Source organism: Mustela lutreola, chromosome 8 (genome assembly GCF_030435805.1).
Source record: "Mustela lutreola isolate mMusLut2 chromosome 8, mMusLut2.pri, whole genome shotgun sequence".
Taxonomy (NCBI): domain Eukaryota; kingdom Metazoa; phylum Chordata; class Mammalia; order Carnivora; family Mustelidae; genus Mustela; species Mustela lutreola.
In genome coordinates, this window is record NC_081297.1 from 72,047,578 (window position 1) to 72,063,221 (window position 15,644).

Consider the following 15,644-nt stretch of genomic DNA (forward strand, 5'->3'; position numbering starts at 1 on the left):
GACCATTTTGGTTACTTTAAAATATTTTCAAGATATTTTAATTTTCTTGAGTTACTTGAAAAATGCAGTTGATTCTTTTTAAAAAAAATTTTTTGTTAATTTTAAAGATTTTTATTTATTTATTTGACAGAGAGAGACACAGTAAGAGGGGGAACAGAAGTAGGGGGAGTGGGAAAGGGAGAAGCTGGCTTCCCACCGAGCAAGGAGGCCCATGCCGGGCTCAATTCCAGGACCCTGGGATCATGACCTGAGCTGAAGGCAAAGGCTAGATGACTGAGCCACCCAGGCACCCCCAAAAATGCAGTTGATTCTATTTTAAATTCATAAGATGAGTCTAAGTGGAGACTGAATTTGCTATAAATAAAAATTGGAAATTTTTAGTTCTTAGTGACATCTTTTATTCTAGTTTATACCAAAAGGATAAAATATTTGGATTATTGCACCTTATCTGTTTTATTAATCCAAACATGTAAGACCTTTGCACCAGGTGCTTGTTCACTCTCAGGTAATAGTAGTTAATTAGGAATCTTCTTTAGAAGAGGTGACTAGAGGAGATCCTTTTGGTCTGTATAGTGTCCCTGTCTGCGTGAATGAGTCATTTAAAAACAATGTAGCAATTACTATTTTTTAAAACTCAGACTTATTTTAAAAAGCATATGATTTTTTCCAAGACAGTTTGTATCTTTAAATTAAGTAGTAATATAGCAAAAATCTTGACATGTGAAGTCAACCTTACTAAATACAAACATCTCATAATGAGTGAAATGTAACATTTTCATTAGAATTACATTTTCAACTTGTTTTTGTTGAATGATAAGTTTATTCACCGTTTTATCCTATTTACTTTTATTTATTTAGTATTTAATTTTTTTAATTAACATATAATGTATTATTTGTTTCAGGGGTACAGGTCTGTATCCTCCTTACTTTTAAAACAAAGGAAAACCTGGGGCACCTGTTGGACTCTTGGTTTCAGCTCTGGTCCTGATCTCAGGGTTGTGAGATTGAGCCCCATGGTGGGCTCTGAGCTCAGTGTAGAGTCTGCTTGAGACTTTCTATCCCTCTTCCTCTGACTACCCATGCTGTACTTGCACTCTTTCTTTCTCAAATAAATATTTAAACAAAGGAAAAGCTATACATTATCTTTGATTTGTTTCCATTGAATTAAGAATCATAAAAACCTTACTTTTTTGATGGTAGTAGATGATTATTTAGCAACATAATGGTAAGAGGGAAGAGTATTACTGAAATATATCTGTAGCTTCAACAGGAACTAGTGTTTGAAGTCATCATTTCTGTAGTACATTAAAGTAAACATGCACCTGATCATTAGGTATTGAGTTAAAGGTAATAGAATATTTTCATGTAAGCTTGAAGATGAAATTCTTCTGAGGAGACCTTTTTTTTCTTTTTGTTAGAAGTCAGTGGTTTTTTTTGTTTGTTTGTTTTGTTTTTTTTGTTTTTAATGACAGGACCATTTTAGGCAGTTATTTAAAAAGCATAACAGTTAATCAAAACTATGGCCGTACTACTTTGTATAAGTTATTTAAATTAAAATCTGTTGTTAGGGGCGCCTGGGTGGCTCAGTGGGTTAAGCCGCTGCCTTCGGCTCAGGTCATGATCTCGGGGTCCTGGGATCGAGTCCCGCATCGGGCTCTCTGCTCAGCAGGAGCCTGCTTCCTCCTCTCTCTCTCTCTGCCTGCCTCTCTGCCTACTTGTGATCTCTCTCTGTCAAATAAATAAATAAAATCTTTAAAAAAAAAAAATAAATAAAATAAAATCTGTTGTTATTGTTATTTATCAGTGGCCTGGCATACATTTATATGTGTGTGTGCTTGGTTTCTTAAGAGGTGACAAATGGCTATTTTAAAGACTTAATGAGTGATAAAAGGGAATTGTATTGATGTTTTTTGTCTGAAGTCTCATAATTTGTTAGTTCACTGTGGCCTCTTCACCAAAATTTGCTGAATGTTAATGACAGTGCTAGTTAAGAAATGGCAGATTTTGATCAACTAATTATCCTTGTACTAATATTAAAAAGTGGTGGTGTTTCAGTAAAATGAATAGTCTAATAGCTGATATTTTTGTATATTAAAATATAGCTGACATTATAGTGGGAATTTAAAAACAAAACCATTTAAATCATATTTTCTTTTCCTTCTCTTTCTGATAGTGCCAGACGTTTCTGTTGACATTGTGGTTGGCAAATTGTTTTTGTATTTACTTTGGGGCATGCAAGTGCAGTTATTTGGTGAATTTATGTCCCTTTCCTCTGTAGTACTGTGTATATTTCTCAAATAAAATTAATCTTCTTATTCTGCTAGAGAAGAAAAAGCTGGATCACTTACCAGTAACTGGAGTTCTCCTATTGGGTAATCTCCACAGATCCACATTCTTTGAAGTTATTGTGAATGCCTCGAGGACCAAGGAACCGTTGAAATTTCCAATTTCAGGAAGGTAAGCAAGTGTACTGAAGCATGTCTCTAGCATCTCCCAAATCCCCTCCCCCCAACTTTCTTACATATACGTCTGTACTGCATGCCCCCTCAGTTCCAGTGGATGCCCATCAGGAAGATTCTCATGCTGGACAGAAGGGCAAGAGAGGTGGATCTGTGAGGGAAAAGACCCAATAGGATAACTCAAGTTACTGGTGAGTAATCTAGTTTTCACAAACTTGAGATTTTTTTTTCTCACATTTCTTCTCTTTTTTCTCATATTTCTTCTCTTTAATTACAAAGAAGAAAGTTGTTTGAGATAGCTTCATTTTGTTAATTTGATGTAGATTATGGAATTTATTGTATGGATGATAAATACCTCGTTCTTAATGGGTGTATGAATAAATGTGACAAGAGTATAATTTACATAACAGCTGTTTATAAAAATTATGTGTCTCTTACCTTTTGGTAAATAGTGTAATACTCAAAGTAACTTAAGGAAGCCATGTGTTGAATTATTTTATAATTTCCTTTATTTGTGATGTTGCTTTTATATGAAGTAAATACTTAAACTGTAAAATTTATGCTTATGCCAAATTTGGCCAAATTCTTTTGGCATAGTACTGAACAACAAAAAGTAATTTTATATTAATTGACTAGCACTTCTTACTGATATGCTTTTCAGTGTACCTTTTAACTTCATTATAGGTATATTTGGGAGATAATTCAGGGTGTGTTACCGTTCTGTTTACCACTTCCTTATTCATAATAGGTGGACTTATTAATGTGATGGGTGGCACAGTTGGTTAATTTTGAGTCTGTTCTTCCACAAGTACCAGCCGATTTATTGAACTCACATATAAATGTTAGAACTGGACAGAATTCCTTGCTTCTGATTTCTCTCTTTCTCACTTACTCTGCTTTGTTACCAGTTTATCCTTTCTAAAAGGGCACTTTTAACCCATAAAAAAACTGTAGTGGTGCTTTGCTCAAGTTGTTTTATAAGATTTTCATCCATTTGCTGCCTACTTAAGGCCTCTCATAATCCAATCCCATCCTGTTTATCCAGCTTTTATTTCTTCACTTTGAAACTTTTTTTTGGTCTTACTTGTTTACTTGTTATATTTACACTTTGGAGCTTGTGCCTTGCCATTTTTAAAAAATGACTTTTTATTTTACTCTTCTATACTCTAGGTTTGAGATCATGTTCTATCCCTTACACAATTCCTTTTGTGCTAGTATCTCTCTGTAACCTCTGTTTCCTCGGTAGAAAAATGAGATTGCTATGAGGATTGAATTAATTAATTTGTGGAAGGTACTTAGAACAATGCCTAGTAGCACATAGTAAACACTCTTGTTAACTATTATTTGAATGTAGGTGGAACACTGTTGCGAATATGGATATAATTTTTGTGTCTATGACACATTTAGCCTTTAAATATTAGCTGTGGGTGCTATTCCTATTTCTTTGATATGAAACTCTTACGATGATTTGTATGATCATGGAGAACAAGGATAGGATTTTAATCATTTTTAATTTTATTTAATTCCTAATGTCAGTGACTGGGATTAAATTATACCCATTAAAAATGGTTTTTTATGTAGTTGACAGAACAAACTTACTTTTTCAGGAATATATTTACTAGTTTCCTCATTTATAAAACAGGGTCATTTGGCTTATCAGTCTTGTTTGTATTGCCAGTTTTTCTTAAGAACAAGTTTTTTTCCCTTTGAAACTGGAATAGTGAAATTATAGTTGTTTAGTGCAATATAAATTTCTTCTATGGGACGTTAAAATAGAATGTATAGTTTTGAGAGAGTTAACTAGTTTGGCTGCACTTTAAGACTTTGTGTAGTGTTAGAAAACAGACTGGGAGTTCAGTGTACTTGATTTTTGAGGTTCAAATATCAGAAGATTATTGCTTGATTTTCAGAAATGTTTGGGCTTAAGAATACCTGTCTGAAGAAGCAGTAGATGAAATCTAATATCAGGTTGCTGAAGAGAGGGAATGACAGATTGAGTGTCACTTTTAAATAGTCACCAGAGAACCAATTCAGGTCCAATTAGAGAAGCCAAAGTAAAGGACATTTAGGTGACTTAAGTGCTTGTTTTGAATTTCCTTCTGCACACCAAGCTTCATTGTTTTTTTGGTATGATAGTGCTGTAGTATATTAAGAATATCCTTATTCTTTATTCTTTAGGGATACATGCTGAAAATTTTAGAAGGAAATATGATGGGTTCAGAAAAAAAGTATGGGTATTTGGGTGTGTTGTGTATATGTGTATGTAGAGAGAAATACAGAGATAAAGCAAATGTGGCAAATGTTAATAATTTTGAATCTGGGTGAAGGATATATAGGGTGTACATTATAATTTAAGCTTTTCTGTGGTTTTGATATTTTTCAAAAGTTAAGAAAGTATTTTTAAAGAACTGTATTGTGTTTCAATTTTTCTAATTCTAAAATGGGAATAATAGAACTTGTTCTTTCTATGCCTTGATACAGGTAGGCACAGTGGGGGTACCTTTGGTAGAATAGTACTCAAGAGAACTTTTAAGAAGTGGATTTTTTTTTTTCTTGACATTAAAGAAGAGTTTTATAGCAGACAACTTTCAAAGTACAATTCACATAAAAGCATGTTAGCTTAAAATATATCCCTTTTTTTTATTCAGAGCATATTGCATTATAATTGAACAAGAGCAGTCAAGAAGCAGTAAATACGTAGAAATATATGAAGTAATTGAAATAGAAAAATATAGCTGGTTATAAAATAACTCCGTAAATAGAAAAGGAGATTAGACCTAGCTGAAGAGAGAAGTTGTTAATTTCAGGATAAAACTGATAACTCTTCCAGGACACCTACAGCAAGATAAAAGAGATGAAAAAAATGGGGGAAAAAATGCTAAGCCACCTCATAAGCAGGTTGAAAAGCTCCAGTGTAGGTCTGATTAGGGTTCCAGAACAGGGAATACAGAGAATGGTGGAGAAGCAGTATTGAAGAAAAAATGACTAAGCATTTTCAAGAGTTTTTTAAAAAACTTTTGCTTCTGATTTCTCTCTTTCTCACTTACTCTGCTTTGTTACTAGTTTATCCTTTCTAAAAGGGCACTTTTTTTTTTTTTTTAGAATAAAACATAGAGGAATGTTTAATACAAAAAGTTTGGTTATATTTGGCTCCAAGTAATAACATGACGTGGAAAAATTATGAATAAAGTCAAAAGGCAATATTTAATAAGCAATATTTGCAATAGAAGTCATGAAAAAATTCTTCATATAAAAATAACAATTGCAAATCAAAAAGAAGTAGGGCAACAATTCAATAAAAAATTTGCAAGAGACAGGAAGGAATAACTAACAGACAAGGTAAAAGTGGCATTTTAAACATATTAAAAACAAAAAGTTCAACTTCACTCATAAGCAACATGAATATAAATTAAAGTATTGTCAATTTCATCTATTAAATTGGCAAAGATATGGTAGCTAATGTTAATACATTCTCTGAGTTTTATGGACAAAGAGATGGGCAGTCTGTGAAAGCTTTGGTGGGAGTGTAAATGGGCACGATCTGTTCTGAGGGCAATTTAAGGATATCATTCAAGATCACAGATGTTTGTATCCTTATGATTAGAAATGAATCATAACAAAAGCATTGTATCAGGGGTGCCTGGGTGGCTCAGTGGGTTAAACCTCTGCCTTCAGCTCAGATCATGATCTCAGCGTCCTGGGATCGAGCTGCACATTGGGCTCTCTGCTCAGCAGGGAGCCTGCTTCCCCCACTCTCTCTCTGCCTACTTGTGGTCTCTTCTCTTTTTCTCTGTCAAATAAATAAATCAAATCTTACAAAAAAAGCATTGTATCAGAACTTGAAGGGTACAGGAAAAGTGGTGCGTAAGGATAAATTTATACCTTTAAATGCGTGTATTGGGTTGAAAGAAAATAAATGAGCCAGATATTCGACTCAAAAACTAACAAAAAAAAAAAAGAAAAAGAAAAGGAGAAAGTAAAAGCTAAGAGAATGGAGAAATAAAAATAGAATTTGGTGAAGTAGAAAATAATCAACAATAAAAACAATAGCAATCTTTATTCAAATCAGAGCTGGTTCTTTTTAGTTGACTGAGTTCTGGATGTCCTCCTCAAAAAACAGATGATGCTAATAATAAAATTTAAAATGATATATGACTACAAACACAATTATAAATTTAAAAATCACAAGAAATCACATATATAAATATATATATTACACACATATATATACATGCACATACACATACATGTTATGTGTGTGAGCAGTTGGAAAAGCAGATGCCCCAATGATCAGGGAGTCTGACATGGGGCTTGATCGCTGAGATCATGACCTGAGCTGAAGGCAGGCGTTTAACTGACTGAGCCACCCTGGTGCCCCAAGGGAACAATCTTGAAAGATTTAGTGAAAGTTTATGATAAAACTCAGTGCCCATTAAGGTTTTGGGAAAAAAACCCTTAAACCATGACAAGTGAACTTTTTGCTTTCTGTAAAGTCTTTTAAACTGCCTTTCAAATAGCAACATTATGCTTAATAGTGAAACCTTAGAAACATTTCCGTTAAAGTCAAGAATCAGACAAATATGTCTTTACTAATAAAGAAAAAAAAGAACTAAAATCCAAAAGGATTGGAAAAGAGGAAAAATGAGTTGAATATGTTTCTAGAAAATTTTTTTAAAAACACTGTATTGATAAGAGAATTCAGTGTCACTAGATACAAGATCAAGATTCAAATTGACAGTAGCCAGTTAGAAAATAAAAAATTTCTCCTAGGGGCACCTGGGTGGGTCAGTGGGTTAAGCCTCTGCCTTCAGTTCAGGTCATGATCTCAGGATCCTGGGATTGAGCCCCGCATCGGGCTCTCTGCTCAGCGGGGAGCCTGCTTCCTCCTCTCTCTGCCTACTTCTCTGCCTACTTGTGATCTCTGTCTGTCAAATAAATAAAAATAAATAAATAAATAAATAAATAAATAAAATAAAAAATAAAATAAAAATTTCTCCTATACAGTGAATTCTATAAACTACCCGAAGTGATATTAAAGGACATAAGATTAGACCAGTAAAGGCAGAATATGCCATATTTATGTTAAGTATAAACATGGTTTAAAAAATTACTTCTCTGTGATTTATTATACATATAATTTCAAACAAAAATCCCAATAGTATTTTTTTTTTAAGATTTGATTTATTTATTCAACAGCGAGAAAGGGAACATAATCAGGGGAAGTGGGAGAGGGAGAAGCAGGCTACCCGCTGAGCAGGGAACCTGGTGCAGGGCTCGATCCCAGGACCCCAGGATCACAACTGGAGCTGAAGGCAGACACTTACTGACTGATCCACCCAGCCCCCCCCCCAGTAGTTTTTTCTTTTTTTCTTTCTTTTCTTTTTTAATAAAATTACCTTCATATACAAAAGTAAAGCTACAATAACCAAGACAGTTCTGCAAGAAGAACAGTGAGGAGGGGCTTGCACCATTGTTTAGCAAGACTAATTTTAAAACTTACAGTATTTAGAATATAGTACTACATAGTGATGAAAAAGAATCAACTGCTGTACACAACATGGCATGAATCTCCCATGCTTAATGTTGAGGAAAAGAAATGAGAAACAAAATATTACATAATGGGGCACCTGGGTGGCTCAGTCGGTTAAAGCCTCTGTCTTCGGCTCGGGTCATGATTCCGGGGTCCTAAGATGGAACCCCGAATTGGGCTCTCTGCTCGGCGGGGAACCTACTTCCCCCTCTCTCTGCCTCACCTCCTTGTGATCTCTGTCTGTCATATAAATAAAACAAATTCTTTAAAAAAAATATGACATTTTGTATGATGTCATTTATAGGAAGTTCAGAAACAGCTAATCTGTGGTATTAGAGATCAGAATAGTGATTATCTTGGAAACATGGAGGGAGCATTCTGGAGCATGAGAAATGTTAATATATTGATCTAGGTTGGATCCCATTGGGATATACATTATTTAAAAATCAAACTGTACACTTTATGTAAATTAAACCTCAGTAATAGAAGTAAATAAACTTATGGTAGTTAAAGTAGTATAACCTTAATACAGGAAAAGACAGATTAATAGAGAGTTCAGAAATGGATCTATACATATTTGAGAAGTTGGTAAGAGCTAGAGATGACATTTTCTATCAGTCGGGAAAGAAAGAGTGGACTATTGAATAGGTTTTCTATATGAGGGGGGAATACTAGGTCTCTGCTTCAAATGATATGCAGAAGTCAGTTCTATTTGAATTTGACACTAAGTGTAAACAGCTGTTTGATAAAGAGCAAAGTATAGAAGAATATGTGTTTTTAGGATGTGTGAAGTGTTCTTTAACAAGTCAAGAAAAGAAGATAAGGACATTAAGGATAAAGGATCTGACTACCTCAGAAAAACTTAGGTTTACTAAAATAGCATCATAAACCAAACTAAAATGTGAGTGGCACAACTGAGAGATAGGTATAAGGTCTGTAATACTCAGTGGATTCGTGTCCAGAATATATAAAGAGGAAAATAATAAGACAGATGATACAGATGCTGAGAAAATGAACAATGGATATTAAGGCAATTCACAACAGAGGAAAGGAAATTGGAATGCCTAATGAACTGAAAAGATGCTTAGTCTCATTTGCAGAAAAATGCAATTAAAAACTTATGAGCCATTAGTTTTTACCCATTAGCTCAAGATCGGGTAAGTGTTACACAGTTGAAAGGTGCATATCCTAGTATCCAGAAATTACTGTTTAAGGTATTATTAGTCTAGAGAAATTTACACATTTGCCCAGGGAAATTTGTACAGGGATATTCATTTGGAAAAAAATCTAAATATCTGCCAATAGGAAGCATAGATAAATAAAATATAAAATATTTAAATAACAGAGAATTACCAAGTCTATGTTTAGATTCTTATCATGGGTGACTATTTTTATACTTTAAGAAAAAAAAAATATATTGTTTATGCCCAGGAATTGTTTTAAGCATTTATAAACAATTATTTTAGTCCTCATAAGAACTCAAAAATAGGCACAGTTATTATCTCCATTTTATATACGGGAATACTGAAGCATACAGAGGCAAAAAACTTACCTACTTTCAAAGGTGGTGAATGGCAAAGTGGAGATTGAAAGTTGGGATTTGAATCTCAGTTGCCTGGCCCCAGAGTCCATTATGCCATGCTGCCTTTTGATGTGTTTAAATAGGGAGAGTGCTCAGAAATGTAAAGTCAAAGTAGAATGTGTACAGTGCGATCTCATTTACACCAAATTCATGAGGGTGGTTACCTCGGGAATTGGTAAGGGAGGGTTGGTAAGGGAGGGATACCTAGTGATAATGGTGAAAGCAAGCTTTATGGAAATACATGTTTTTCCTTAAAGAACATGTATATAATAGCTTTTAAACACCTACAGTTAATGTATATATAACTTATTTTTATTAAAAAAAAAAACCTAGAAGGATTGATCTAATTGTGTTAATCTGCATTTATTCTTGATATTTGTTTATGGTAGAAAAAGAAGCAGTGTCCCTAGCAGAGTGACTGTGATTTAGTTTAGTTCTAAGATGGCAGCACATGAGCACCAGTCACTGAGTTGGGTGCTAGGAATAGGGTAGGTTTTGTCATGTCTCTTTTTAAGGAGTTAAAAGTTTTATAGGAAGGAGATAAATAACTATAATTCAATATGTTATATATAGATCTGTTTTCTTCTTTGTTTCTCCATCTCCCCTTTCCCACCCTTTCCTCCAAATACAAATAGAGAAGGGGGAAACATCCTCATTTGGGGCATGGGAAACAGGCAGTGAAATGTCAGTGGCAATTCTACATCCTGTTCTTTTACAAAACTACCAGAGAGTAAGCTCGTGGTCAGAGATTTAGCTTGTTCACCATTGTATCTCCAAAACTTAGTATAGTCCTTGTGCTTAATTGAATAACTGGTGTGCTTCCCTCTCAGTTAACTAGCACTTAAACCCAAATTTCTCCTTAGCCGTCTGGGACGTTTTCCATTGGTTCTGTTTCTTCCAATGATTACCAGAATCTATGGCAGGTTGATGCCTTAAATTGATGCCAAAGAGCTTTGACTTGAGAAATATTTTAATCTGTGGGAAATTTTGGCTTTTTAAAATTCATTTTATTTTCATTGTGCTGAGTCCAGTACATTTTTTTTTTTTTTGAAAACTCGTAGTCTTCTAATATGGGGATAGTACAATTGTTTTCCTGTATTCTCTGTCTTTGGGTCAGTGCTGTCTTGTACAAGTATTTATGTTCTATTTCTTATTTGTGAAATTCTTAATTTCCTAAAATCACATTCTCTTCAAGTTTCTAGATGGATCATGGACTGTTGCCAGATGGTATTAGTGTTTATAGTGTGAAAATCCTAGTGTCTTTTAAAATTTCTCATGATAACCTCATCAAAAATAGTTGCTGTTGTTTCCTTTCAGCCTAATGAGAGGTGTGTTTTCTTTGGTAGCAAATTGGAGTCAGTGTTAGGTGAGAATCTTTCCCAAAAGAGCAAATGTGAATACATTAAAAATTGCTGAGAATGGGTAAATTTGAATAAATCATAGTGAAAGGTGTTTATTTTACTTTGTAAATTTAACAATTCGATTATAATTGAGACAATCCTAAAACAAGGCATGTTACTCTGCTGGATGGATTTAGTTAAACTATTGGTCAGATCCTGTTCCATGTGTACATAGTGCTGCTTTCTTACTATATAACCCTTTTGCCAGAGATAACATGAAGAGAGCCTGGTTACCATTTGGTGGAACAAGCCTGCTGGCTCAAGCCTCTGCCCAGAAATTTGATTCAGTCTCTTTTCTGGACAGTCTGGTAAGCTCTCATTGTTCTTCATGTTAAAATCATCTTATTCAGGATGTACCCAAGAGAAACTTAATACTAAAGGAGGAGACAATATTAAATTCAATGAAAATGTTAAAATAGTTACATTAATTGAAGACTCCACATTAAAGATGACTAATTTTTAGTAACACTGTCCAATAGAAATATAACAACAAAAGGGAGCCATATATGTAATTTAAAGATTTCTCATGACCAAATGAAAAAAGTGAAATGTAACAGATGAAATTAATTTTAATACTATACTATATTTAACCCAGTATATCTAAAAAATTATCTTTCAAATCAGTGAGATATTTTATGATCTTTTTTATACTGAGTCTTTGAACTCTGGTCTATATTTTATATTTATAACACATCTCAATTTGGGCTAGCATGTTTCAAGTGCTTAATACCCATATGTGGCTTCTGTATTATATAGCATAGACTTCGAACATCTGAAAAAACATTTGGTTATGTATATTTATCCTTCTGTTACTTCTCACTAAAGGTGCTTTGAGTTTCTTTTTTCTTTTATTATTTACCTGTTTGTGGGTGCTCAACTTTACTGTTGATCATTGGTAACCTGAAACCTACTATCCATTCCTATGTTTGACAGAACATTTAGGTCTTACTATATTATTCCCTGATACCTAGGTCTACTTAATTTCTTCATATATATTTTTAAAGATTATATTTATTTGAGAGAGGGAGCAAGAGTGAGTGGGGGTAAGGGAGGGAGAAGAAGGGGGAAAGAATCTCAAGAAGACTCCGTGCTGAGCATGGAGCCTGACGTGGGTCTTGATCCCATGACTCTTGAGATCATAACGTGAGCTGAAACCAAGACTTGGATGCTTAACCAACCGATTAAGCCATCCAGGCACCCCATACTTCCCTACAAGCTTCCTATAAAAAGCTCCTGCTTTTTATTAGAATGTCAGATTCAGACCTACTATGTAGGCTACTCCAGGTGGGATTAGACATTATTGCCCTTGTCATCTCCCCAGCAGGGTAACAGACCTCTTCTTTCTTCATTTAAAGTCATTGTTCTGAACCAGAAGTATTCCTTGTATGATGACTTTTTTTTAAGAAGGAGGAAGTCCAACTCTTTATGGGGATTGGGTATCCATTCTCTAAGATACTGATCGCTTGAAGATTTCCAAACAAATCAGTTTTTCTGTTTCTTCCCTTATAGATACTATGAGAATGAACATGTTGCAAAATAAAAGAATATCTAAGGTATAACACATATGACTTGACATTTTGATATCCGCTTGATTTTACCTTTCCTAGATGAGGATTATTTATGAGGATTATTCTCAGCAAATGAATTTATGACCTCTAATAGTGATTATCTCTGTGTCCCAATACCAGCAGAAGAATCTTCTATATTTCATTTCAAACAGTGCTCTTGAATGGGATTACTTGAACTCTGAATATATAAATGCCCAGATATTGGGGTTTCTTGAGCTACCTGCTTTTTGTTCTTAATTGTTATTTAACTTTCATACATCTTTGAAATTTCCAGTATTCTCAGCCTACCTCTTTTGTTACTCTATCTCCTTCTAGCAGAATCTCGATCCCATTCTGTTTCCTTTCCAGTCCTGCTATGCAGGCATACCCATTATTGTTGGTAGGTATTGCCAAGCGCAGTGAACAGAGCATTTATTAAGGTAGGGTTTTTTAGCAAGTGTGGTAGGGTGTGGTGTGGAATTAGCATTGGAGGGCCTAGTCTGTTGGTAAAGTGAAGCATAGAATATTCTCATTCTCCCATCCACTGTGACCATTCATCCTGTTTAATTTCATTGCCTCTACCTAGGTGAAAGCAGATAGTTGCTAATTGTGGTCGCTGGTATGATGGGCACGTTTTTGAGTTAGAGGCCTAGAACACTAGGCAGCATGTAGTAGCAACTGACTATGATCAAACTAAAGACTGGAGGAAGAGGGTTCTAGGATTAGAGCAAGGAAACACTGGATTTGTTTTATTCTTTTCTTTCCTGTGATTGGATAGTTAGTCCTATTTATGCCATCATGCTAATGTTCAAAAGATTCAGGTTTAGCTTCATCTTTGAGTATTTACTGAGACTGGTGAAGCGCCAGGTACTTTGTTAGCAGTGACCAAGATGGACATGTGCATTCTCAAGCAGTGGTTACTTGTTATTCCCCTTTCAATGTCCAGGAGCTCATTCTCTCCTGCCTTTAGGTCCAGGTCAGAGGCCTCAGCTTAGTTTTTGAGTTTCTGTAGTAGAAACTAGAAACTGATGACCAATTGTACCAGTTTGACTCTTAGTTTTGTTTGGTCCCCTCAGTGTTGGTCTACATCATGTTTCAAAGAAATTGAATTGCCACTATTAAAAGTTCAGGAATTTTTTCTTGATATTTTAAATTTCCTGCTTTTTATTTGTTTGTTTGTTTGTTTGCTTGCTTAAAGATTTTTTTGTTTTGTTTTGTTTTGTTGTTACTAGTTGGCAGGTCTAGCAGCCCTGAGTCTTGTTGTTCATTGCAAAAGTTTAACCCACTTAGAGGGGACTTTGGCTCTCCATAGTTCTCATCATTCCCTGGTTGTCTCCTCGGTGTTGGTTTTGCCTGGTCCTCCTCACTCATTTTTATTAATTATCCAGTCTCTGTAGATAATTGAGTTTGTAACTCCTGTCCTAGGTAATCTCATATCTCACTACTCTAAACTTTCTTTTCTTTCATATGAAGTTTTTAGTATGGCCAAGAGACATCCTTATGTAAAGTCTATAGTCCATAACATGGCTTACAAATCTTTTCATGGCTTGATTCATGTTTATTTCTTTAGCCCTAGCTCTTACCATTCATTCCAGTAATGTTATGCCTCCCCCGTATCCACCATTCCCCTACCAGTGATGTGCTGTATTGTGTTTCTAGCCTTTGCACACACTCTGATCTCAAATACTATTTTGTCTTTCCTCTCATCCTCTATCCCCACTGCTTACCACCTCCCACCCCGAGTTTGGTTAATTCCTGTTAATTTCATGTCTTAGTTTAGATGTCACATGCTTCAGAAAGCCTTCCCTGTTCTCATGGGATCTGCCTTGGTATTCATCCTATATTATTTCCATAACTGCCTGCATTTAACCTAGTCTTAGCACTTGCCAAGTGTTTTTGGTTGTCTGCTTTCCAGACCTGCTCTAGAGATTTTTATTTTTAAAGATTTTATTTATTTGACAGAGAGATCACAAGTAGGCAGAGAGGGAAGCAGCGGGGGTGGTGAAGCAGGCTCCCTGCTGAGCAGAGAGACCCCGATGCAGGGCTCTATCCCAGGATCCTGGGATCATGACCTGAGCTAAAAGCAGAGGCTTTAACCCACTGAGCTACCCAGGTGCCCCTGCTCTAGACATTTTTAAGAGGATGTCTTTATCGCTTTTGATTCCTAAGGCCTGTCATAGAATTGGCTATATAGTAAATATTTCTTTAATGGCTCCTTTCTCTAAGTTCTTTTAATAGTTTCTGAGTCTTTGCTTATGGAATTTCTGTTGTATGGAATATTCTTTTTATTCTTCCAACTCTTGTTCATCCTCTAAGCTTCAACTTGGCTGGGGGAGGCTAACCTAAGTATTTTTTTGTTTGTTAGAGGACTAATTTCAGTATCTACTTATCTTTCACTTCTTTAGGTTCTGGGAATACTTTTTAAAAAATGTCTCATTTTAGCACTTGCCGTGGTTTCATGTACATTAAGTTATATTTAACGTATCTTAAAGTGTTATTTGCCAGTAACTTGTGCTTATTAGTAGATTGCTAGCTAAAGTAATTTAGTGATTAGATTCAGTTTATGAGCCAAGGTGCTACTATCTTAAATAATCTCCCTTGTTTATTGAGAACTCTGACATCTAGCCAGAAGTTTTATATCTCTACCTAAATTTGTTCTTCCATTTTGTATCTCTACCTAAATTTCTTCTCCCGCTTTTCCCATAACAACAGTGCATGTATCTTAATTGCTTGGTTATTTTTTCCGTTTTCTCACACTCAACTGGTGTGAGAAAACTGGTGTTTAGAATCCCACCTCTCTCACCCTCACCTGTTGCCACCCTACTATAGGCTACCATCATCTCCTGCTTGCCTATTATAATAAGTTTTTAATTGGTTGCTGTGATTATAGTGTGCTTTCAAACTAAGGGTTGAAACCATGTCTGCCTTGTTATAACCACCTGTTGGCATATCTTAACTAATACTGGAGTTGAGAAGATCTTGATATTCACCGTGTGCATGTTTAATATGTGACTATAAGACAGTGTTTTTAATAAGTTAGGCATGAACATTTCTCTTTTTTTGCATGATAATTATTAGGCAATTATGTAGGTGACTCTACTTTGTGTCTTTTTGGAATTTCACACT

General features: G+C 35.0%; 1 protein-coding gene across 3 annotated transcripts in view; it reads left to right on the top strand.

The window, feature by feature from the left end:
* Positions 1-15,644, top strand: part of YAF2 (YY1 associated factor 2) — a 76,898-nt gene that overhangs the window by 23,682 nt on the left and 37,572 nt on the right. Inside the window, exon 3 of one of the 3 annotated variants that reach the window (XM_059185633.1) lies at positions 2,325-2,457. The exons of 1 other annotated variant lie outside the window; for it this stretch is intronic. In XM_059185633.1, coding sequence (XP_059041616.1) covers positions 2,325-2,457 — 133 coding nt within the window. The remainder of the gene's footprint in view (positions 1-2,324; positions 2,458-15,644) is intronic. One more of the 3 variants, XM_059185632.1, reaches the window with a different exon arrangement.